A 25,645-nucleotide genomic window follows, 5' to 3' on the forward strand; every position below is an offset into this window, starting at 1 on the left:
GCTTATGTATTCTTAAATTGCCTAATTACCATATTAATCTCACTTAGCTGGATAAAAATAAACATCTGTGTTACCTCCAGAGGTGCACAGAGTGCAGCTTTGTTCACTGAGGGCAGGAATTAGCTTCTAAAATCACATCAAATGTTTTAAATATAGCTTGTTTTGAACCGCACTGACTATATGAGGATATCAGCAGCATGTCCATGTCTAGCTGCCTAGCAGTCAGCATTGCTGCTGATATATACCTGTTCTCATCAAATGGACTTTCTCTCCTGTGTGTCCCTGTCTCGATTGTGCTTCTTTTCTCCTTCTCTCTCTCTCTCTTTATGGTTTTGCTTTGACATTTTGAAGAATACCATTAGCTCTATAATGACTTTTCGTGCGGCTGTAGAAAATTTGTGCCAGTATGAGAGCTCTCATCAAATGCATAATCATTAAAAGCTCTTTTCATTATTGTTGAAAGGGAACGTCCGATCACACACCATACACATGGCTGTCTCCCCCCACCCACCCCCCCACCCTCTCACACCCTTATTTTACACCCAGCCTGTTATTTTCATATATATTTTGAACCCGCCACGCAGCCATATTCTGGTCAGATTACGAATTGTCTAATGTGATGTCTAATGTGCTACAGTGTGTGCTGGACCCACACACCAATTACCTGGACCTGTGACAGTGTCCTGAAATGTTTGAAAATGTCACGTTTTTACAAACGTGTACCCTCACCATTTGCATTTTTTTTTATGTGTGTGTGTGTGTGCTTAATCTTTTTCTATTTTCTGTTCTTTTCCTCCTCCATTGTTGTTGTTGAGTTGTGTTTTTTTTCCTGTCTCTGTTTCTCAAGCATCAGCACTTCAATTTAGTCCCAATTTGTGTTTTTATGTTCTCATATCATCAAAGTAATGGGCCGGCTCGTTAAAAACATATTTGCTTTCGCGACTTTATTTTTCTGCTGCGATTTTTCATTCACACGTGTAGGTTTGTGTATGGAAGAGGGAGGGGAAGGATACAGTGCTGGAAGTAGGGAAGGTAGTGGGCGCAGACGTGTTTGCAACAGCATAGGGAGAAAAACGGAAAAAATTGCAAATGACTTCAGAGGTGAATGATTTAGGCCGTCATCAATCCATTGAATGACTTGGGAAATGTTAGGGTGGGCTTAACAACTGTGCAGATCATACTGGGGCTGTGACAGTGAAATGAAATGGAGATAATAATGCTTCATACCTGATATGACAGAGCAGTCAGAAAATACTCATTTGTGTGTGTGTGTGTGCTTGTGTATGCACATGCACACACAGATGTATTAAGAGGGCACTGGTAGGTCTTCATGAGGCCTTTAGAGGGCACTACTCCACTGAGAAATAGACCATCCTGTTACATTCATCCCCACAGGCCGGTGCACACTGATTAACAGAGGCTTCTAATCAATTATAAACCTTTTCATGTATTGTCAGTAACTTTTGATTTCCAAATGTGTATATTTGCACGTTCTCTCTGCAGGGTGTGTTCCTTTCTTTGTGAAGAGCAATTGGCCAGTATGTTGTAGATGCTGGTGCTCATACAGGGACACTTTAAGTGATCTTGGTATAGCAGGGATAGAGGAGGAGAGAAGAGCCTAATGAAGTCTGTTAATTTGCTGCTATCAGAATGAAAGTCTCAGACTAATTATGGCCCTGGGTCATCTAGTCTGGATCACAGAGAGAGGTGGCCCTGGATGGTTCGCTTTGATTAGCTCACTCAAAATAGAGCCCCTCACTTCATTACTCTGATCTCCCTCTCTGTCTCACACTCGCTGGCGCTCACAAAACTCTGGTGGGGAGGTTAGTCCATGTGCAAACAGACTAGTCGAGCTGTCATCACTTTGCTGTTCAGGATGGAGGAGTGTATGCATCGATGAGGCGGAGAGGGAAAGGTGAGGGCAGGGTATGCATTGTCCAAGTAACTACTGGACATGTGTCTTATGTCTCTCGTGCTTTCTGTCAGGCTGACTGAAGTTCAGGACATAGCTGGATCCGAAGCATACAGTGAGTCAACAGTCAAACTGTGCAGCTGGTTTGACTGTTCTCCTTTCCTTCTGTTGACTGTAGAGTTGACAGATGTGTCAGAATGGTGGATTTGTTCACTTGCTGCAGACAGCCCCCCTCCTGTGCATCAGATGTCTCACAGTGGATTTTGCTTCAGGCAGTTTTGTGTGTCTGTGTGTGTGTGTGTGTGTGGTGTTTGCACATTGAATTTCAAGGCCCCCTGAATTATCCCTGCCACAGAAACCCCTTTAATAGCAGTGATTTAAACTTTACCTGCATGACTGCCTTGATTGGCTATTGGAAACAACACACTGATTTAATTAGCCTTTCAAGTCTGTGGCCCTCTCAACTTTCCCCTCGCTGTGCGCTTATCTGCTTCCTCGGAGGAGGCGATTGTGCCACTATATCATTCCATAAATAATAAAGGCACATAGGAAGCGACATAGACAAACACAAGATGAAATGACGTGCACTTGCGTGTTTTCCAGTTTCTTTCTTTACTCATTAACATTTTAAGCTTAAGTATTAGTTACTGTGTGTGTGTTTTAATTAATTTTCTTTTTTGTTTTTTTTATTGGTCGTTAGCTTCTTGTGTGTTCCTGTGACTGTTTATGTGGCCAGTTCCAGTAAGGTGTTTTTTTTTCTTCCTCTGATTAGAAATCCAACCTGATAAAATAAAGTGGTGATCCGAGTGTAAAAGGCTGGGGCAAGGGAAGAAAGTAGGCTGTGTGTGTGTCTGGCTGTCTGAGAGAGAGGTGGGGTGGGGGATATAAGGTGTTACTTGCTTGTCTCTGAGGCCTGCCTGTCATGTCAGTCATGCTCTTTCACAGCAGTTTTATTTCTTCCACCACTCCCTTTAGTGCTTTGATGGCACAATTCACTGGCACTGCCTTGTGGGAAGCACTGCTGTGGTTGGGGATGTGTGTGTGTGTGTGCGTGCGCGTGCACGTGTGCGTAGTGTCACACATTGTCATATTTTTTTGTCAAGTGCCTTTAAACTGTGCCAGAGATTGGATAAGAAGTACTCAGTAGAATTATTACAAGCAAGGTGAGCAGAGCAAAACTCTTTCAGAATTCTGGCTTTGGATCCTCATCTGACCCTGCAACCGAACATTACTGTGCTTTTCTTCAGACAATAACACAACTTCTTCTTTTTATTGTACACCCATTTATGTTTGGTTTTTTTTTTTGTTTGTTTTTTACACAAAAACACAAAATACCATATTTATTTATTTATTTATTTTTTCTTGTGGGTTCATTGTTACTTTTGGAATAATTCAGAATCCCTTTTCCCCTAAGGATCCTACACTGGAGGCGAAGAAATTGAGACGGACATTCATCTCTGTTCTGTTTTTCATACTTATCTGTCCTCCTCCTTTGTCCACCGTCCCGCCATCACATTGACATTTATCACAAGCCTTCATGAAGAGACTTTAACTTTCTTAGATGGTAGATTTCTCACACTATGTGACGTTTCCTGTGGCAGAACAGAGCCATTTTCTCAGTGCTGGTGTCTGTTCCTAATGCACTGCTCTCTGCTGTCTTGTGATTGACTCCTGCTTTCCGTTTTCTGCGTTATCTGATCTCAGCTCCTGATCTTAACAGTGGTTTTAGTCGATGGCTGGGTTTGTAACTTGCCTCTTCCTGTCATGCTCTGATTCCATCTCTCTCCCTCTCTGAACAGGTGCAACTTTTTATTCCTGTGATGTGTCATCTTTTTACACTTATTAATCCACTCGTCATTAGGTCTTAAAATATCTACTCTAGTCGCATCATACCTACGCTGTGCTTCTGTTCTGCTTTCGCTAGATGTGTAATGGGATGCAGACTCCCCACTGGTTTGCTCTCACAAGTGCATCCTTATCTTTCCTACTTCCTGGGTGATAGCATAATCTGATAACTACAACTGTTGCCACTCCCTCTGATTGATTAACCAGTGACCTCTGACCCTCCTGCAGGAGATTTTAATTGGCTGATGTATAATGAGCAGGCTTCCCTGAAGAAGAGCTGTTTTAAGGCCAAAGAGGATAAGAGGGTGATGCTGGAAGGGGGCAATCCAATTAGCTGATTTAACTGATAACACCTGAGGTAGCTGTGTGTGTGTGTGTGTGTGTGTGTGTGTGCGTGCGTGCGTGCGTGTGTTGGAGTAATGTAATTTCTATCTTTCTATCTCACTATCTCTTATACAATAGAGATGTCTCTAGCCCTTATGTGAGGACGCTTCATAGATTGTGTGACATAGCCAAGTATGTTTGTGTGCTGAAACGAGGTTGTTGATACTCTGGTGTTATGTCTTTGAGAGTCTCTGTGTACTTCGTAATAAATATGATTTTGTTGAACTGCATGACAAATAGATCAATACAACATCTTAATGTAGTAAGCTAGAGGCTATTTAGGGCTTTCCTCTTAGTACATCTCAATATTCAGAATTAAAAAAATCTTTAAAATTATCTGGTAAATTACAAAACATGACGCTGTACATTTTGTCATTATTTATTTAAGAAGAATTAAGACAAAATGTAAAATCAGTTTGTCCACCCTTACTTACCCTTAAAAGGGTAATCAGCAGCCAGGTGCCGCTAATCAAATGCACTTGATTAATTGAGGAAGTGTGAATGTCTCTATAAAAACAGAGGTTTTGACAGTTGGCTGGTCTGGAGCGTTCAGGTTTGTGTTTACTCAATGCCAAAGAGCAAAGTTGTCACTAATGGTATTAGTGAAGCAACTGATGCTCCCCAACAATCTGGGAAGGGTTATAAGTTAATTTCCAAATCATTTGAAATCCAGCATGCTGTAGAGAAATATCATTTGCATGTGGAGAACATTCAGGACAGATGGTAATCTTGCCAGAGATGGACTTCCCAGCAAATCCACCACAAGGTCAGATGAGCTAGCCTTTTCTCTCTAAATAGAACATAGCAGCATGGCTTAAGTTTACAAAGTTGGATCTAAACAAACCACAAGACTTCTGGAACAATGTCATTTGAACAGATGAGACCAAAGTGGAGACGTTTGGCTATAATACACATCATATTTGGCAAAAAGCAAACGCATCAGCACAGAAACCTCACACCAGCTGTCAAGCACAGTGGTGAAGGGCTGATGATTTGGGCTTGTTTTCAGCCATAAAACCTGGGCACCTTGCAGTCATTGATACAACCCTGAACTCCTCTGTATATCAAAGTATTCTCGAGTAAAATGTGAGCCAGTCTGTCAGACAACTAAAGCTTGGCTGAAACTGGGTCATGCAATAGGACAATGATACCAAACGCAGCAGCAAAACTCCTACAAAAAGATTTGCTGCTGAAAAAGAGTGAAATCAAAGTGCTGTAATGGCTCAGTCAAAGTGCAGACCTCAGCCTGAATGAAATACTGTGGCGGGACCTTCAGAGAGCTGTGCATAAATGAATGAACTGAAGCATTATAAACATTATAAAGAAGAGCGAGCTAAAATTCCTCCACAAGGTTGTGACAGACTGATGAAATCATACAGAAAGCAATTGCTTCAAGTTATTGCCACTAAAGGCGGTTCTAAAAGCTACTGAATCATGGGGTGCATTTTGAATTAGTTTTTCCTCAGTGAATAATGACACACTGACATATGTCATGTGATGTTGTTACCTACCATTTTTTTTTGTTATGTCCTGATATGTCAAACCATTGAAATGGCAGAGGGTGTGTGTTCTTTCTGACTGTATGTGTGCTTTAAAACTTTGTTGTAATTAAACTGTTGAGTTAACATTGAATTATTATTCTAATGGGAGATAAATACACAGATCCATTTAGCTTCTGTAAAATGTTCAATGCAGAAAAAAGTGGAAATTTATTCCCATCTTCATACAAATTTGCTTGTCTTCTTTGGAAACATTTCTGCCATGTTTAGAGCTGCAATATCAATAACAAAAAGGACATACATACTACAATACAGAGTTTCTGAATGTCACACAAAAGCTGCACAAACACACACATTCACATTGCTCGTTTGTCCATTCAACTATCCAAAAGGTGTTATACTACCATTATTGATGAGGCTAGAAACACAAATGTGATGTTAGCAGTTGTGGTTAAAGACTACCTGATTTGGGGAAAAGAAGTTGGGAAGCTGTGAAAGTAAAGCATACATCATTTTTCATTTGATCTAGTGAATATTTGTCTATTAAACCCACTCTTCCAAGTCAGATTTTAGAGCGTATTTGTGGTTTCCTTTCTCTTTGTGTTTCACGCTGCAGTGGACAGGAAGCATTCTTATAAAAATGTATTTTTATTTCTCTCCTCTATCCACGGTACACATTTTTCACTGCCCCACCCCACCCCTCCCTTCCCTTGTGTCTCTTTTGCGTTTTGCTCTCTCTCTCACACATCGAAGACTGTGAGGAGAGTGTACTGGCAGAGGAACCACGTAAGTCCAAGGATTGCTCAGTGTGTGGCCGTGTTTGTGTATTTGTGTGTGGTGTGCCATACTGTAGGTGTTCATGTTTGTGGACATCATACCAGTCTCTTCATGCGGGAGCTCACAGCATACCTCTTCACTTTTTAATTAGATACAGAATCCCTGAAAGAAGACCGTGTACATGTGGAACAGCAGAAATACCTTTTCCTGTGGATTAACCTGTGTGCTCCTCTGATCTGTTCCCCTTCTCTCCTCTGCTTTCCTCTCCTCTTCTCCTCTACTTTCCTCCCCTCTCTTACCCTCTCACCACATACACGATAATTACAGCACCAGACAATTACCCCGAAAACTCCTGGGATGCACATTTTGTTCTCTTAATCTGGTCTCTTAAATAATTAAAACCAACCATGAACTCCTCTTTGTGATCGTGGCTCAAGAGTGTCTGTGAATGTGTGTGTGAGAGAGATGTGGGTGTGTGCACACACATGTGGAAGCATACATCTCTGTGTCGTCTCATTGGCTTTCCTATCTACCAACAGCTCTGTCACAATCCCACCTACCTGCCTCCATGTGACCCTAAAGCAGATTTACCTTCACCTATAACATCTCTGCCGAATGTGCAACTTTGTGCTTACGGGCCCCGTACCTTACTCTCTCAGTGGTGTGATGAGAGAACTTCCCCATAATCCCTTTCTCCATGCTTCTCTACTCACATGGCATCATATCATTGAGTCATTCTTCGCTTGCAAAAATATGTAAATATATACAACAAAGACTTGCGGAAATATTTTGTGAGCCTGTTAGAAATAGCTGACATGTTAAAAATTTGACATATTTACACTTAATGGAATATTTCAACTCGGTAAATAAATAAATATAATACATCTGAACTTTCTCCACCACCTAGTTAATTTTTTTGTTGTTGTTCCCTTCTTTATGTTGTACTGATATCTAAATGTTATAATTGTGCTGTTTCCGAATGTGTGTGTTTCATTCATGCTTCATTTGTCTAAATTCTGCCTATGTGTGGTGGCTGCAGTTTAATATTTCTGTCTTTATCAGCTAAAAAAGAAGAGGAGGATACAGAGGATAAGAAATCCATAAAGAAGAGAATTAAAGAGCTGAAGGTGCTCGATCCAAAGATTGCACAGAATCTGTGTAAGTATTTGTTTCCTTTCTATCTACTCCTAAAAAAAGGTAGATTTATATACATTTATAGAGAAATTTGGTATGCTTTACACCTTAGCATGTTGCTATGGCAATTAATACACACAGACAGTTCATGTGAACCTGGCTTTTGCCACATATGACTCATGTCTTCACACGGACCTAATTAACAACATTAAGGATCCATTAAGGAAAGAAGGAAAAAAAGAACTTCTCTCTCTTCCTTCCTTCCTTCCTTCATCTCTCTCATGCATTCACACACGCATGCTTGGTCTGAAAATGACGGTTTAAAAAACACCCGGCATTAATGAGGATCCAGCTGATCTCTTAAGCACTCTCAGATCTTAGCACCTCATTGGCTTATATCACATGGAGCTGTGACCTTTGTTTCACGTATTAAAAGAAAATGAGTCTAATCAGCCCAGTAACAGTGATAAATCATGCAGCAGAAATTAGAGAGCAAGGGGGGGGAAAAGGGGAGTTGGTGGTTTATGTGGTCCACCATAGGAGGTAAAGAGTCTAAAAGCTTTGAGGTTTGAGAAGGACTGAGAAGGGGTTTTATTTCTGTTACTTGATTGATGCCATCACTGTTAAGATACTGAGATACAGTGCAAATTTATTCTGCCTAATGAATTGTACTAAAATTTTTCTCATTACCAGTTACAGCCGGGAGCTTATATCACAGTCATGTCACATTTTACGTATGCTTTAAGAAGAGAAGGGCTATATATGAATATATGCAGGTTTAAAAAAGAAATTCATCATTTATTGGACGTGTGTTTAAACTTCAGTTTAATCCTTGCACATGCTGTTTCTTTTTAATTCTTCTCAGTTATGTACTGTGTAGTAGCTGGCCTCCTGAAGTCCTGTGGGACAATTGGATACGTGCTCGTGGTTGTCGTCTGTGGTGCTCGAGAGGCGCCTCTTGTGACTCTAAAGTCCCATGCGGGAGTTGAAGTCCTTCTGGTCCTGTTCACAGGAATAAGAGATGACTAGTCTTTTGAGCTGACTTTTTAAGGCCATTTTCTCAAACTGTTGTCTTTTAAAGCCCTGCAGGGCCTTCTGGATTTCAAGCTGCAGGTTTTTCTGTCTCTTTGTAGCTTTAAAGTCAAGTGAACGCACGTCTTTGTAGCGTAGCCGTGGCCATCCTGTTGGTTGTCCACACAGGAGATCTTTGGTGAGGCTGCTATCCCTTTATGTGATACTTATGCCAGGGATAGAACATGCCTGGGCAACTTGTCTTTCCAAGAGTGGCAAAGAACTAAGAACTAAGCAAACACACCACTATAAAAAGATTTCCTGGTGAGTCTGCGTGTATGCTTTTTGGGGTTTCTTTTTTTGTCCATCTTCATTTCATCAGTCTTGCCAGGTGGTTTTCAACACCATGTAGGGAGGTCTCTCTCTAGGCACAGGGTGTCTGAGAAACAGCACACTGAGGGATATGAATTCATGGATGGTCTCAGGTTTTTGGGATTCTATGGTGATATGAGAGGATATCTTGGTTCATAACATTTGTCTTTGTAACTTGATTGTTACGCCAAAGTTGGTGCTCAACCTGAAATTAAAAATTATTATTTCTGCCCCCAAAACTTTTAAAATAATTTAACCAAGTAGAGCAAAAAAGTGTGCAAAACAAAAGGTACATTCTCGTTTTCAAAAGTTCATGCTCTCCTGTATATGTATAATGTAATGTTGTAACATACTTCACATACACACTTACATGCAGAACACTCCAAAGTGTTCAACCTAAAACATGCTCAATAATTTTAATTTTTTTATGTGTTTCTGCTTGTGAGACTAATAGCTAGCCCTGACGAGGCATCCACCATACCTTTGCTAGTCCTAACTCTTGCTTGAAAATATCGTGGTTGCTAAGCCAATACATAAAAAAACTGATTTTAATTTTAAAAGTCAGAAAGAAAAAAGAAAAATTAAAGACATCGCTGGCTGAGTGGGTCAGACTAACCTGTTTCATAAGATTTGTGTGTACTGTTTTATTTCACATTATTCTTTTTTGTGTGTGTTTGGTTGTTTTTTCAGTTCTTTTATGACCAACTCTCTCATATCTCAACATTACAGCTCAGCTGTCAATCTTTTCTCCATTCGCCACATCTCTCTCTCTTCCCCCCCTGTAGCCATCTTCCTGGGCTCCTTCCGCATCCCTTATCAGGAAATTCGACGCATGATAGTGGAGGTCGATGAAGAGCAACTCTCTGAACCTATGATCCAGGTATGCTGTTTAGTGAAGCCATAGAGCCTCCGTTACTTTAGTGGATGACTTTCTCGTTCCACCCAACTCTGGACGTAGGTAGCTGTGAGATAAAAGAGAAAAGATTTTTGAAACTAGTCAATGCTCAACTTTTCACCTTGAGGCTGGAAGTATATTTTTAGTTTTGCCCTTCTCCTACTCAGCTGGTCAGGTTCAACTCTTTGTCTATTGTCTTGATTAGTTGTCTATCTTAAAACAGCATGTAGCCCAAGGCTAAAGCGTTGGGCATCTGTAAAGCCTGCAGTACAGCAGGTGTGGAAACAGTTGGTGAGCACAGGCAGTATGTCAGTAAAAAATAAATAAGCACTTATGCTGATGTTACAGTTGATGTTTAGCTGAAATTTTTTTTTTTTTTGCTTTGTTTTGTTTGTGTTTATAAGTGCTTTACCAGCTTTTTGGCTATAACGTCGATGTGTTTATGCCATCTGTATACCTCACACTTAGCACTGACTTACTCTGTTCATCCAATCCATCTGTCTGTCCTTCCATGTATGTGTCAATCTCTGTTTTTCTATCTTAACAGCAATTCAATGGACCAGTGTGGTTCATTTCAGTTGTATCTACAGTATAAAGCTACATAGTCTCTGCTTGGTAATAAGATGTTTTATCATAGTAACAAAGCTTACCACATGGCTGAAACACACCAACAGAGACAGCGCAAAAACAGAACAGCAGCAGGTTAGCTGTCTGTAAATTTCTGTATATCCTTCCCGCTTCTCACTCCCTTTCTTCCTTTTCTTTGTAGAACCTTGTAAAGCACCTACCGGAGCAGGAGCAGCTTAATGCGCTGGCCACATACAAAAATGAGTACTCTAATTTGTCAGAGCCTGAGCAGTTTGGGGTTGTGGTGAGTACACACAATACACACAAATGCACAACACACACAAACATCAACTTCCCAATTGCAGATATACAGTACAAAAACGACCTTTCCTTTATATTTCCTTATTTATTGCCGGAAGACCTCAGACAGTGTGCCTATTATCGTTGACAATGCTATTAAACACAAGTGTATTAAGAATTAAATAGTTTATCAGAGCCAAAAAATACATATTTGGTGTAATAAAACGTAATATTTGAATGTTTTAGTCACGTAAACTTGTCTTGTATTCTTTCTCGGCGTCTTATTCCAACGGAAACACACACAGAGAACACTTTCATGTAATTATCATAATCCTGAGCTCTTTAAAATTCTATCTTTTTAAGCCTTAAGAGGAAAGATGGGACACCTGTGGACTGGTGCACTAATTTATGCACATTAAAGAGCAGCACTTCTGCCTCATTATGTCAGCATCACTTTTCAAAGGAGGTTTAGTCAGAATTATGCATGAGAGGTGTCACTTATGTATTTTTATTTTTCTACCTAGCGACCACATTACGGACAAAAACATAACTCATCTTTTGTATCTTGTTCAATGAGGAGACAAGAAAAAAGGAGAGCCTGCTTATATAATGAGGTTGTGCTACTCGTGTGGGCCCACAAAAGCTCAGGTTCAAAGGGACTTTTTAATGTACTTTTTTTTATATTTACCATTGTGTAAACATTCACTTTATCTTTTTTATTTTCAGTCAACACCACTTTCAATTGATCTTTAACTCAGCCTTGTGCGCAGTAGTATTTTGTTTTCAGGTCTATGTCTTGCCTGTTGTAAAAGCTTAACACAAGGTCACAACCATAGTTGCTGAGTGTTCCTGCAGATACGTGAATAAGTTCACTGTTCTTTGTGACAGTAAGTTGAGGAACTAAACCGATTAATGTCAAAATATAAATTTCCACATAACTCATCTATATCAGTCAATGAAAGCATATTTTAATGCCTTTAACAGAAGCCATATGCATGCCTGTAATTTTTTTGTAAATCACTCGCAGTTAATGATTATTCCGCATCACTCCTGAAATCTGAGGAATCACTGTTTATTAGTATGCTTGCTGCTGGCTGAGCTGTAGCTACAATCCTTGGGACTAATGCTTTTTTCATCTTTGATTTTAATTGCTGTTGACAGTTGATGGGAATATTTATTACATGCAAGATTTCAAAATATTTACTAGAGAGAGAGAGAGAGAGAGAGAGAGAGAGAGAGAGAGAGAGAGAATCTTTAAATTCAGTGTTAATGTTCTGACACTTCAGATAAGGATATCAACAGAGCTGTTTTTTCCTTCTCACTATCCTATCACCTCATGGAAATAGTGTTTGGCAGTAAATGAGCTAGATTTTCCATAAGTCCACTCTTCCACTTTTGTGTGTGTGTGTGTGTGTGTGTGTGTGTGTGTGTGTGTGTGTGTGTGTGTGTGTGTGTGTGTGTGTGTGTTGGAAACCATCTCCTCAAGTTGTCAGTATAACCTCCCAGTGCCCTGTGTAGGCCAGTGGGAGCAGCTGCACACATTCAATTTGCAGATGATCTGGTGTGTTTTGCTCCATTTCTTCTTTTTCTGATTATTTTTTCTCGTTTAAATATCTTTATCACATAATTCATCCCATCGCTGAGGTTTGTTTCAGCATTATGTTTTGTTCGTGTGGACCTTGCTTTTTCTTAATTCTGTTATATAATTCTATTCCTCTTTTTTTGTTGCCCGCCCTCTCCTTTTATGTGCGACAAATACACGGACACAAAGTGCACACAGACAAGCACACACTGACTGAAATAGTCATTTGATAACATTACAGTAGCTATAATTAAACCCTTGATGGAGGACATCAAACCGCACAGCCAGCTGTTGTGTGAAACAGACAACTGGAACCTGCACCCCTCCCTCCCGCCGCACACACATACACAATCACTGTGGCGGCCAGGTCCTGGGCCCAATGCAATATTTTCCAATTTTCTCTAATTGTGTGAGAGTGGTAATCCAAGGCAGCCTATTGTATATTCCACCCCTCCACTGCCTGCCCTATATGGACACTAACTCCACAATTAACTTACCAGACCTGGGTCCCAAATCAAATCACTGCCAGCATCTATTACTACTGCCTAGCAACACTTTCCAACATGCTGGTTGCATAAATGTCTTTTAAATTAGATCGTCTGAATGTGAGAGTGTGTCAAATGTGTTATTGTAGTTATTTTAAGTTTGACTGTGTTCTTTGATGTGGTTTGCTCTCCTTGACATCATTTCCCATCCTTTTCTCATCTCCTTCCTCATTCTCTTTTCTCCGAATCCCTTTTCCCCCTCCTATCCCTTTTCCATCTATGCCTTCTTGTTTTCTTGTTTCCACCTTGACTTTGTTGCCTCCCCAGATGAGCAGTGTGAAGCGGCTGCGTCCTCGCCTCAGCCACATCCTCTTCCGGCTTCAGTTTGAGGAGCACGTAAACAATCTGCGACCAGATATTCTGGCCGTAAATGCCGCATGTGATGAGGTCAGGAAGAGCCGCTCCTTTGGCCGCTTATTGGAGCTGGTGCTACTACTGGGGAATTACATGAATGCGGGCTCTCGAAACGCCCAATCATATGGCTTTGACCTGAGCTCCCTTTGCAAGGTAAGGGTTGAAATGCTGACCCTAATTTCAACTGTTCACACACAGTTTGTAGTCAGTCATCCCTTCAGTGTCAAATGTTCAACAGGAGTGATGCTAGTTCAATAAACTTTCTCAAGAGATACACAGCTGTGTTTGCAGTCAGTGTTCTGTAACAGAAATATAATTTTTTTTACTGACCTGAACTAAACGATTTTTAGGCCTTTAGTTGAAGCTAGCCTGATAGATTCTCCCTATTTTTTTTTTTATTATTGCGCTCTCATATTATGTCCTCAAAAACCTTGAGTTAAAATGGTCATTTCCTATATGGATTGCTTTTTTCTGCCAAATGTACAAGCCAAGAGCGTTAACAGTGATTAGACTAAAGAAAGAATTGGTATACATTATGGGATTCATGTATATCTGTGTCTGTACCAGACACTACGTGTAGCGGTGTCGCTCTCTTTGGTCACCTTGTCTGAGCCTTATCAGTAAACTGATCCAAAGCAGCTGCTGTAATGAGACATTTTATTTTAAACCATTTCATTTGATTGAACACTATCAGAGTTTTCGTTATCATCTGTCCTCTATCAAAGCATTTAAGCCCACCGAGTACTTTAGTCTCATTCTTTTGCCCAGAAAAGATAACTGAAACTCAAACCACTATCCCTTTTGAAAGTTCACACAACCTCGTCGTGGCAATACTAGTGCTTCTTGGACAGAGACGTATCCAACACCTGTAACTCAGGATTTTATGCGGCATGAAAACAGAACATAAAGTTTGTAATAGTGACGGGAAGAATGGGGTGCAAGTCTCCTCCAGTGGTTACATTACAGCTGTTGGCACACCCACTGCAGTTTCCACAGTAACGAGCACTGCTGTCATTTGTCACTGCCACCTCTTTACCCTTCTAGACTTGGATGCTGATGTTCATATAAATACAAGTACAAAGGCAAACACTTGTACGAACATGATGGATTAGATGCATTAGGACGACAGTAATATCAGTTAATAGGAGACTGTTAAGGATTTAAAACAGTAGTTTCTTTTGTCTGCGTATGTTGTCCGAAGGAAGGTTTACGTTGATGTCACAGGCAGGATATATAGAGGAAGACATCTCCTTCGCGCCATACCCAGAGTTTGACAACTTAATTCCACGGCACACTCCACAGCACAGGAAAATTGCATCCATCCCAACTGTAAAAGGGAAAATGTTTACATTGTCATCTACGATTACCATCCATCTAAATTCAAAGAGGGACCTTTTGTGAGTGAGCACTTGAAGCTTTTATTAAAAAAAAAGGGGGGACTGGGTAACAGAAATGAAAAGAGAGATGAGAATGTTTGATTAGAGGAGATAATACAAACATGATTAGACCCAGCGGGTCTGAGTACACTGCTGTCTACCAATAGATCACCTAGAGAGATACACTGCAACACACTCTGCAGGAGGCATGTTTGGCAGGGATGCTGATAGACATCTTGGAATTAGCCTGTTTAATAAAAAAGGAAGAAGAAGAAAGAAACGAGAAAAAAATCAATGATGGAAATTTATCAGGGAAATATAAAAAAATTTGTTACTTTTGGCAATAAATGGGCACCAAGTGTAGGGAGCAGGAACACATCTGCTACGTAATCACGAGACATAAAATCATGTGTGGCACTGTTAACACTCAGCATTTGTTAAGCTAGAGCTCAGAACTGCTTTGAGTAAGTACAGTAGATGAAGGACAATGACTTCTTTTTCCAATTACCAGACAGCATATTTACCTACATTAGTACTTCTGATTTCAAGCATGAGTACGTCGAGCCCTGCGCTGAACCTTGTTTTTTGTTGTTGTTAGCATTAACCGCAAAAAATTAACTAGGAAAAAGTGCACTTCTAACTGTAGTTTGTAGCTCTATTGCAAATTAGCTGCTCACCTACATCACATTAAACAACATGGAGACGTACCTTTGATGCTGCTTTCACCCTTCTTACTGAATAGCAAGTGAAGCTCTGTACACATGACAGGTAGGCTGGCGTGCAGGTTTTCATCAACTAGTGATGCACTCACTTACCCAACTGACTAAGAAAAGAGCAATTTATTAAACGCCTAATGTCTTGCATTTAATAAAAGTCACATCTGTCACCCCTTTTAACTAGGATATCCACAAAGTGTGGTTTTCATTTTGCAGCTCAAAATGCTGCCCATTTTTCTCTGCATGTGTATCATGATTCCTGCCATAGCGACGAATACTGTGAAACTAACGCCAAAAAGATGTTGTTTACGTACCATACCCGATTTCTGTTATTATATGTTTCAACAAAAAAGTTCTTTGACTTTGCCCATCAAAAGCAAAAACTGCATCTGGTTTAAATTTGTCTGATGTACCTTTTAAGGGTCGGGCCCTTGTGAAGGGGTGCACCGCCTTTCGACACTCTTGCAAAGATTTGATCGCTCCCTGAAAGCCCCTTTCTAACAACCTGCATTTGTGTATTCGCAGTGCGTGCTCTTCTGTTGTGTCAAAATTGAAAATGTGTTACAAAGCAGCAGTGCGCTCAACTCTGAATCCTAAACATGCATACGTTGCCTGGTCTAAATAAAATGTGAAAGCACACAGCATAGCAGCACAGCATACTTCCTAACACGTATTAACTATTAAGACGAACGTGTTTCATCTGTAAGCCGACATCAGGACAAAGTGGGGTGCGCAGTGAGTGATGATTGTGTTTTAAATGCACTGCGGTGAGGTGTGCAACTCTTGTCACCTGTGATGATCTTCAGTCTAGACATGCACAAGATTTCCAGGAGCAATTCAAATGTAACAGAAGCACTGGCAGCGCTGCATTTCAGAATCAAATGACCTTGAAAGAGAGAGAATTTAAATTTAAATTGGCTAAGGCTTTTGTATTTATGTGCAGACTTGGAAAAACTTTTTGATCCTACCTCGTATAGATGTAGCCTTCTAAGGGCTGCTAACAAAACCCTGGAGTTGACCGCATTTTTGAACCAGAATTAGATCCAAGAGGAAGTCCAAGAGGAAGAGATGATTGCATGCAGTTGTCTTACCACTTGTTTGTTTATTTTTTTTAATGTATTTTTTCAATTTTATGTTGTTATAGATGGATATACTTAGATATATTTCGAACTGTGCTTGTGCTGGATAAATCATGCTGTTTACATTACTGAGGGTGATTTAAATGTTGAATATGGGTTGTGCGCACTTCTCCATAAACAGAGTGTTTTAGACCTGCTTTATACTCTAAAAAACAATGAATATCCTAACCTTTAAATTATGGAACCTTTAATATGGCAGGTATATATGGTGTGTTAGAGAAACATGACATAATTTCTGACTTAAAGTAAGACAGATTCAACAGATTCAAGCATGCAAACACATTTATTTAGCAAGTGAACAGTGTGTGTGCTTAACAGGGTTAGACCTAACCTGGGACATTTTCAATAACACAAACTCTGAGCAACATGCAGAGTCACTCTTCCCCTGTTAGAGCATTTTTTTACCCTGTGTATACGTCTTATTTTTCAATTTATTGTATTATTAAATGTATTGTATTATTTACTTAATATTAAAAAAAGCCGCATAAATGCACATATTTTATGTGTCCATGTTTCACAACAGCTAAAGGACACCAAGTCAGCAGATCAGAAGACAACATTACTTCACTTCCTGGCACAAGTATGTGAGGACGAATTTCCAGACGTGGTCAAGTTTCTTGACGACCTAGAGCATGTGGATCGAGCAAGCAGAGGTAATATTCTTAAACACCTAGATGCAAAAACTTCTCAACTGTACATAATAAAACTGTTATTGGACACTTGTGATATATTTTCTAAGTCTCTAAAAGCACATTTTTTTATACAGTACAGAAGCCATTTTTCACCTGTTTACTAGCATGTAAGAGTCAGCTGCTACTTGATAATTTTAACACTCTCTACCTTCCACTTTCTCTGAGGTGATATCACAGTGCTGCTGTTATTTTGGTCCCCTGCTGTCAACCCAAGGTTTTTAGCTCTCCCATGGTTGCATGGCTTGATTTTCATCTACTTCCTAGCTGAGATATTTCTAGTGATGTTTAACAGCAGAGATTTGGCAACTGGTCTAAATTGGTCATCTAAGATAAGAGTTACTATGAGGAAACAATGGGCATACAAACTATTAACTTTTTTGATATTTTCTTTTCTGTAGTTAAAGTTAAAGAAGAAAAGGGTAATGATAGCATGATCTGTTCATGCATCTAAGCATGCTTAAACGTGAAGACTGAAGAATCTATTTAGAAAATGCCTGATATGTGATTGTGGCAATTAAGCACTTGATATAATAGTGATGATCTGGATGATAGTAAATGATAGGAGCGCTCAACCTCATTAGATAATGTGATATGGGCTTGTGTTTTCACCTTTTGTCTTGCTAATGTGGAATTTACCATCTCAACTTACCTGCCCAATGTCCCTCGCTCACTCGCAGCAGTTATTATCATGCATTGGTTCTTGCCATGATTAACTTAGATTTTCCCCTCTAGATCATTTTTTATACCCCTTTAGTGACTTTTTTTCCCAAAAAACAAACACCAGAAACACCTATAGACAGAAATGCATGAATCCATGAAACCCCTCTCTCCTGGTCTTCTCCGTTCAGTGAGTGACAACGAGCGGGAGTACCTCTCAATAAGATGTTTGCACATGTGCAGTGTTGTTTTTGTGGTTTGTTAGCCAGAAGGAGGATGCCCACTGAGAGAAAAGAAAAATAAGAACGACATACTGACACATACTGATTCCTCACTGAGTCATCGTTATCTAAGCAAATGAATACAGGACTACTGCACAGCCATTGTCTTAGGCTTTTGCCTGTTGATTTTGTTAGGTGACATTGTGGTTATAATGTGTGATACATGTCTGTTGTTTATCTTAAATGATATTTCACTAATATAAAAAGACATTAGATTAGTATTATTTAGTTTGATATTGTCCTGGTTTTTTTTTGTTTGTTTTTTTATAATATATGATCATAAGCAATGAAAGCTTGGCATCAGAAGGGCTACCTATACAGTGTTACCTAGAAAGAAGTGGAGCATTCGTATGCATTCCTTTGTTTTACTTTGAGTTTTACTCTTAGCTTTCTACTTCTGTTGCTCTCTCAGGGGATTGGATGTTTGTTGATTCTGTAAACATACGTTGTATTTTATCACTTTCATGTTTGATCTGTGCCACAGTCATCTCATGTGCACCGCTGTTTGATACAAACATTAATCTTCTTCTGTGGCATATCTTCAGGTTTGATGGCTTATGTTTTAGGTCATGTCTGCGACTGGGATTAAAAACATTTTTAAGTCTCTGTGTTGATTTGAACAGAAATTGGCTGTATTGCACAGGTGTGCATGCAAACATGGGTACACACAAGTACAGAAGAAGGGCTTTGAGTGGCCAGCGTCTCTATAGTGTGGTAAAGGTCACAGCCAAGCAGGGACAGACTCAGTGGTCGGAGGAAACTCGGGCATGTTCTTTGTTCATATTGCCACAGGCAATTCACAGGAAGAAGCAGTTAGCCGCTGCCAATGTACAGCTTGTGTGTGTGAGGTCGCACTGTCACAGCGTGTTTCCTCCTGCTCTAAAGAAGATTTTTCCCACTGCTCTATTCTCAGCAGGAGGGAGTGTAGGAAGGTGTGAGGAGGAGAAAACATAGGAGGATGAAATGAAATGTGTGACTCTTTTTTTTTTTTTTTTTTTTTTTTTTTTTTTTTTTTTTTTGGTTTGTTTGTTTGGACTCTGCTCTTCATAAAGATTTCAATTTTTTCCCCCCTTGTTTTGGCGCTTTGATAATCTGTAGATAAAACACTCGACAGTAGTGTTGTTATTTCTCCCAACTGTGCTGTGTGTCCAGAAGGCTTTAGCCACGATGCAGAAGTACAATGGCGAGATCAAGGGAAAGCACAGTCCTTGGATCTCTCTGCAGGTTTTCTCTACCTCTTTACTTCACTGGCCTCAAGCCGAGTTTATTTGCATCTATATAGCTACGGACTGCTTTCTGTGCTACTGTCTTTCTTTATGATTCTATAAGCTTAGGAGATGCATGCACCGTCTTATCTCTTCACATATTATATCCAGACACACAGATCCTGTCTCTAAGCCGTGCTGGTGAGTGGCTTCCTTTTCATCGGGTCTGACAACTATTTGATGGGCATGTACTCAGACTAAAAGGCTGCATTGCATTCATATACACTAGCCAAAGAGCTTACTTGAGCATGAAAACAAGGTTGAGCAGAGGTAGCAGTAATGATATGTTCTTCCTTTGTAAATGGTGCTGTCTTTAGACTGTAACACAACCCTTGTTTCCCACTCTGCCAGTCCTGTACTTCAGTTCAGGGATCCTTTCTGTCTGTCTTCTCATTTTTGCCAATTCTCTTCTTTTTAGACCTATAATCATTTCTCCCCCTGATATTGAGATGCACTCAGTCCCTGCTGCTTCACTCTGTCAGTTTGCATGTATCTCTTTAACTGCCTGTCAATATTCGTCTATCGGTGTTGCTCGGTCTGGTTCTTGGTCTTTGGGTTTTGCTTGCAGGCTCTTTTTGTTTTAACTTCTTTTGCCTGTCACACACGCAAACAGACACACACTTATAATAGACAGCAGCCGATTTGAGCAGTTAGGGCAGCTTGTTGAGTGGTACTCGGTGCTGAGTTCGTATTTGTCTGCTTTCAACTTCAGAGACATGTTAATGTGCTCAACCACTCTCCTTCAGCTTGCAGCTTCAAAAACCGCCTGTCAGCAACAGAAATGCTGTTTACTACTATGTACTGCTAAAAAGCATGCCTGCATTAGTAGAACTATGGATGTATGTGTAGTAAAAATGGAAAAGCTGTTCTGGTTATGGCCCTGGGGAATCTTTAATCAGTAACACATAGGGGTGGGGGAAAAAATCGATACTGTGTAGTATCGTGATATTTTGTTTGCTAATAATGTATCGATACAGGGACAGCAAAAATTGATATTTTGTCACAAAAAACGTTTTTGTGGACTGGAACATGCTCTGACTTCAGAGCATGTTGATCAGCTCCTTTTTCTGAGCAAGAATCCTGACATTCCTTCACTGTCCAAATGTGTTTAACTTTTTTTTTTGACAGCAATAAACATGACAGTTTACTTATTTTAATTTAAGACATGTTTTATTTCAATTAAGTTTAAAACTTTTTTATTTAATGTAAAATTATATTTGTTTTAATTTACTTTCAAATTCTTCAGTTGCTGAAGGGGCTGCATAGTTTTCACAAATTGCATAGTTCAGAATAGCTATAATTGTACCAGATGGTTGCATTCAGTTAAGTTGGACTAGACTGTAATACAAACCGTTCAGTTTGTCAACAATAAAACTGACTGAAATGAGAGAAAGACTGAGTGTGAGACTTTGTTATTAGATAAAATGAATATTGATAAAGTTTACCTTTATGTACAGAATCTGAATATCGCAAAATATTTTTTAAAAATTGCAATAATATCGTATCGTGGGATGTATGGTGATTCCCACCTCTAGTAACACAACGATTCAGCTACACTGAGATGACTCTCCAAAAATACTGTTCAAGCTTTGTTTTCTAGTTTTGTTTCATGCAGTCTAAACAATGAGCCTCAGGTTGAAAGTACTTAAAATGAGGGCTCTACAGTGCATTTTAATGTTAGTTCTGCACTGTTTTAAAGTGGTTCTGTAGATTGTTCATTTTCAGATTCACCAAAACATCAGGCTTTTGCATCAATTTTTCCCCTCTCTCTTAGAATTCATTATATCAAAGGTGCTTATACAGTGACTGTGTGTGCGCTGCATGCTCTACTCTGTCTCATTTATGGCACAGCAGGTTAGCAGACTAATAAAAGGATGTCAATGGATTTTGACCTCCACAAATATTTCAATTGTTCTTCTTCCAAAATATCTTAGATCTGTCTCCGACTCCTCTGCAGCAAAGAGACATTCAGGCCCCACTGCTCATAAAAATCACTCATACTTAAATGCACAGAATAAGAAATCAAGTGCAAAGTGGTCAGTGAGAGAAAAGAAACATTTCCTACTGTCATTTCCTAAGTCTTGAGTTGTACACGGCTGACGTAAGCCTCTTCTGTTTTGAAACACATTTCTGTGTGTTTTCTTTAAAGCGAAGGATCCGATAAAAGCCAGTTTTCTCCTGAAGCATACTGTATCCCTGATTCACATATAGTCTGCCTCATCTTGAATACTCTGTGGCTGGAGTGATGACACTCTATTGTCGCATTAAGGCAGATGACCTGTGGTGACATATGCAAGGCCTTATTTGCACGTCCTGTGTAGAGATTCATCATCACAGTCATCTCTTAGTTCTTCTCCTTGCTTTTTGCCCCGTTCAGAGCACCTTCACTGAGACATGTTGTTTCTATTTAGTATTTCTATTTTTGGATAGCATCATTGAGTAAGTGTCTCCTGTTTGTATTATCCAAAGTACCCAGTGTCCAAAGTATATGGATCTAATTATGTGTTAGATTCTGTTTCTCTCTTGTAGGATAAATAATATATAGTTCCTAGGTTTTCATGCATATACCCTTTTGTGTGAGGTTGCTTCTTCACAAAAGCCTGCAGATTGCAAAGCTAAGAAAAGATGAGATTCCTTTTTGTTTTGCTTTTGTCTTGCCCACCCTTGCTCCTTTCTCAGTTACCGCATCATCACAGGGCTTTAATCATTTCTATTAACAGACTGCCTGTCTGGCCTCTTTCCTTGTCTGAATGCTGCCCACACCTTCTTCAGGCGATTTTGGTTGCCTGGTAATGCACTGAGCTTTCAGGAGAAAAGGATTTCGAGTCAGATTATAATTGTTTATTCACTTTTTTTTATATGTAGCCACACTAATCATACTGGGTGTATGGATCATTTTTAGATTTCTCATTAGTTAATGAGCACTGACAGAGGCAGCCAGAATTTCTGTAAAAGAGCTCGGACGCAGCACCATCTAGGGGCAACTGTCTATTTTTATTTTATTTCAATTATTTTCAATTATTATGGTTCAATTATTATCAGTAAAACTTTCTACATACCTAATTCTGTATCTGCACTCACTGAAAACTTTATTAGGTACACCTTGGAAAAACTGGGTTGGAGCGATCAGAACTATCTTAGTTCTTCATAACATAGGTTGAACAAGGTCCATGTTGACATTCTACCATCACACAGTTGCTTCAGTTTGTTGGCTGCACATCCTTGATGAGAATCTCCTGTTCATCACATCCCAAAGGTGCTCTACTGGATTAAGATCTGGTGAATATGGAGGCCAAGAAAATGTGCCAAGAGCAACCTGAACCGTTGATAAAGGCAGGATAGATCTGTGCTTTCATGTTGTGGACGTCTAATTCTGACCCTACTGAGTGTTGCCTGAGACCAGGCAATGTTTTTCGAATCTTCTATTGTCCAACTGTGGTAAGCAAGGGTCAGTCTTAGCAGTTGTTGCTTTTCTGCATGTCTTGGTTGTAACAAGTGATTATTTGAGTTACTGTTAGCTCGAAACAGTTGTGGCACTTTCCTTTGACCTCTGGCATTACTGAGGCTTTTTCACTGAGAGAATTACTGGATATTTTGTTTATTCCGACCATTTTTTGTAAACCTAAGAGATAGTTGTGTCTTAAAATCCCAGCAGATCAGCAGTTTTTGACACCAGCTTGACTAACCATGCCACATTCAAAGCCACTTTAATCACCTTTCTTCCCCATTCTGACGTGGTGGCCATGTCTACATCTCTAAATGCGTGTGATCCTGTGAAATTAACACGTTAAATTCATTTTATAGACCAGCAGCACTGACAACGCTTGCTGCCGAACTCCAACATTAACCATCATTTTATTACTAGCTTTAGCCACCACCTGCTAACTTAATAATAACCTAACAGACAGTTAATGTGGCTACTTGGTAGCTGCTAAAAGTTAAACAGTCAATGTGTGTGCTAGCCACTAGATTACCATTTATAATAACTATTGAACACTTTAATGTCGTTAAAGGGGGAGTTTAAGTTTTCAAAAAAAAAAGTATTGCAGGTGCCATGTGCCCATCTGTGTGCAGGCCAAGGCAGCACTGTTAGTATCAGTACTGTTGAAAATGAGAATCTACTCTGATAGTAAGTTTTAATGTTGATTAGTATCTGAGTAGTAGGTACAGGATTGAAAATGAATTAACAAAGTAGATCCTTTTCTATAGTAATCACAGCAATTGGCCTATGATTTATGCATAGGAGAGTTGTTTCAGGATTTAAAAAAACAATAATCATAAGTGTCCCATAAGGTGTCACTTCCTAATAACCATTTTAACTCTTCCAGAAGTCAGAGATAGGGATATTTTTCCTCCACATTGCTACAGTTCTCCTCAAAGATACATTAACATTAACTCATACTTAAAGAGCCTTCTGCCTTTTTTACTGTCCATAAAAACAGGATGATTTCTTTAAAAGAATTGCAGAGCAGTTGCTTTGTGAAGGCGGCCCTGATGGAGATATTATTAGTCACAATCTACTTTTGAAGCAAGAGTTTTAAATGTCTGCTCCTTTAAAGCCTTTGACTGACCGCAGTTATCATTGCAGGCATACAAGTAAGAGATAAAAGAAGGAAGAAAGAAAATTAAACTCCAAAAATCGATAAAGTGAAAATGCATTCAGGACAATCTGAAACACGCGATGAGTAAAAAGTTCTCTTTAGCTGCGGTGTTACTGAAGTGCACTCAGTCTTTTCTCAATTGTAAGTAACAGGTTGAAAAGTGCCACCTGCCTTTTCCTCTCAGCATGCTCAAAGCATAAGCTGGTAATTTGTACATTTCACGAGTGTGGACATTTACATGTTCACACATACACTCTGTTAAACTTCAAATGAAAAGCACAACTTCAGTAATGCAAACTTTGTAGAATATTAGGAGTCAAGATGTCTGAGAGAACATGTGTGTGAATCCAAGATGGTATGTTCCCATCAGGAAATGGGTTTATGCTCTAAAGTCAGAGGAAAGCTTAACTACATTGAAGTCTTTCTCTTTTTTTCTTTTCATAAAGCATGTATTAGGATCAAGGGAAATTTGAAACTACTTAAAATTAAGCAGCTTATGCCTTTTTGTCAAGTGGGGTCTAATCGGGGTAATTTAAGCCATATGCTATATTCAGTCACTAGCTTAAAGTGTCAGCCATGACCAACTTAGCAGAAAGTTAGGCTTCACGTTCCACTGCTTTCCAACCTGCATGATCCATGCACCTGTTGATAAGACCAAAGTCCAAGGATTAATAGAATAGAAAGATATTAACTCAATCAGCCACACCTTCATGCCTTCAGGGTGTGCAGTACTGCTGTATCTGTTGCTCTGTAATGCACAGAAGTCACACTTACCGAGTAAATGTAAAGCCTTGTGTCCAAAAATGTTGGTGACACAATGTTTTGAAAATTTTAAATTGTGTATTTAATTGTGAACAGTACAAAGAGATAAGACTGCGATATCTCTATCTTGAATACCAGGTGCTGTTGTTTCAACAGTTACAGTAGGTAATCCATTAGTGTGTTTGTGTTGTTTTGTTTTTTTTTGTTTTTTTTTGTTCAGGTTGAACCAGATATTTTCAGTGGGTGATACTTTTGGACTCTAGACAGTCCAGACTAGTTCCTGAAGTTTTTAACTACTGAGCCTCGCTGTTGTAATATGTGCTTGTTTGGCATTGACTTCCTTAAATATGCAAAGACTTCTAACAACTACTGAGTATTCTTCTTTTGCCTGCTTGTTGTTTTAAAAGTGCATTAAGGTGCAGTTACAAATATGGAACTATGGAGCCCTATTAAATCACAGAGAGATTTAGATTTAATTAATACTTTTGTGTCGGTTACAGTTACCACGTTTTTCTAGTTGTAGACTTTACTTAGGCCGTGTATATTACCTGCCACCATCTGATTGGCATCTGATCTGATTTAGGATTTTTTTCATCTCTCCAATTTTATCTGCAACTTGTTTACTAGTTTAAATATGCTAGATGCTACTCTTATTTTGAAAATCCAGCCATTTACATTTTAGTCTTTACTAACTCTAACTAATTCTAACTCTGTGTAAAGTTCAAATGATTTGAAAATAACTGGATTTAGTGTTTAGTTTCCTGAAATGCTGAAGGACAAAACTTTGGGAAATACGATTCCATATTTGGACTCTTGATGCGACTTCTCCGTAATACTGACTTCAAATAGTACGGCACCCTTAAGGCACGATGATGGCTGATTGAGTATTTCAACAGCAAGTATCACAACACCGAGTATTAACATAGCAGTCATTTGCTTTCACTACAGTTTGTGTGACGGCGAGGGTATTGTATTTTAA

General features: G+C 39.4%; 1 protein-coding gene across 5 annotated transcripts in view; it reads left to right on the top strand.

Annotated features, from left to right (window-relative positions):
• The window catches only part of LOC146525489 (protein diaphanous homolog 3-like), a 174,694-nt gene that overhangs the window by 51,136 nt on the left and 97,913 nt on the right, over positions 1 to 25,645 (top strand). For 3 of the 5 annotated variants that reach the window (XM_085176358.1, XM_085176439.1, XM_085176591.1), the window contains 6 exons: positions 6,394 to 6,426; positions 7,480 to 7,575; positions 9,720 to 9,814; positions 10,599 to 10,700; positions 13,091 to 13,330; positions 16,932 to 17,061. In XM_085176358.1, the coding sequence (XP_085032484.1) occupies positions 6,394 to 6,426; positions 7,480 to 7,575; positions 9,720 to 9,814; positions 10,599 to 10,700; positions 13,091 to 13,330; positions 16,932 to 17,061 (696 nt within the window). The remainder of the gene's footprint in view (positions 1 to 6,393; positions 6,427 to 7,479; positions 7,576 to 9,719; positions 9,815 to 10,598; positions 10,701 to 13,090; positions 13,331 to 16,931; positions 17,062 to 25,645) is intronic. The other 2 variants (XM_085176521.1, XM_085176668.1) reach the window with 1 other exon arrangement.

Source organism: Neolamprologus multifasciatus, chromosome 1 (assembly GCF_963576455.1).
Source record: "Neolamprologus multifasciatus chromosome 1, fNeoMul1.2, whole genome shotgun sequence".
NCBI classification, from domain to species: Eukaryota; Metazoa; Chordata; class Actinopteri; order Cichliformes; family Cichlidae; genus Neolamprologus; species Neolamprologus multifasciatus.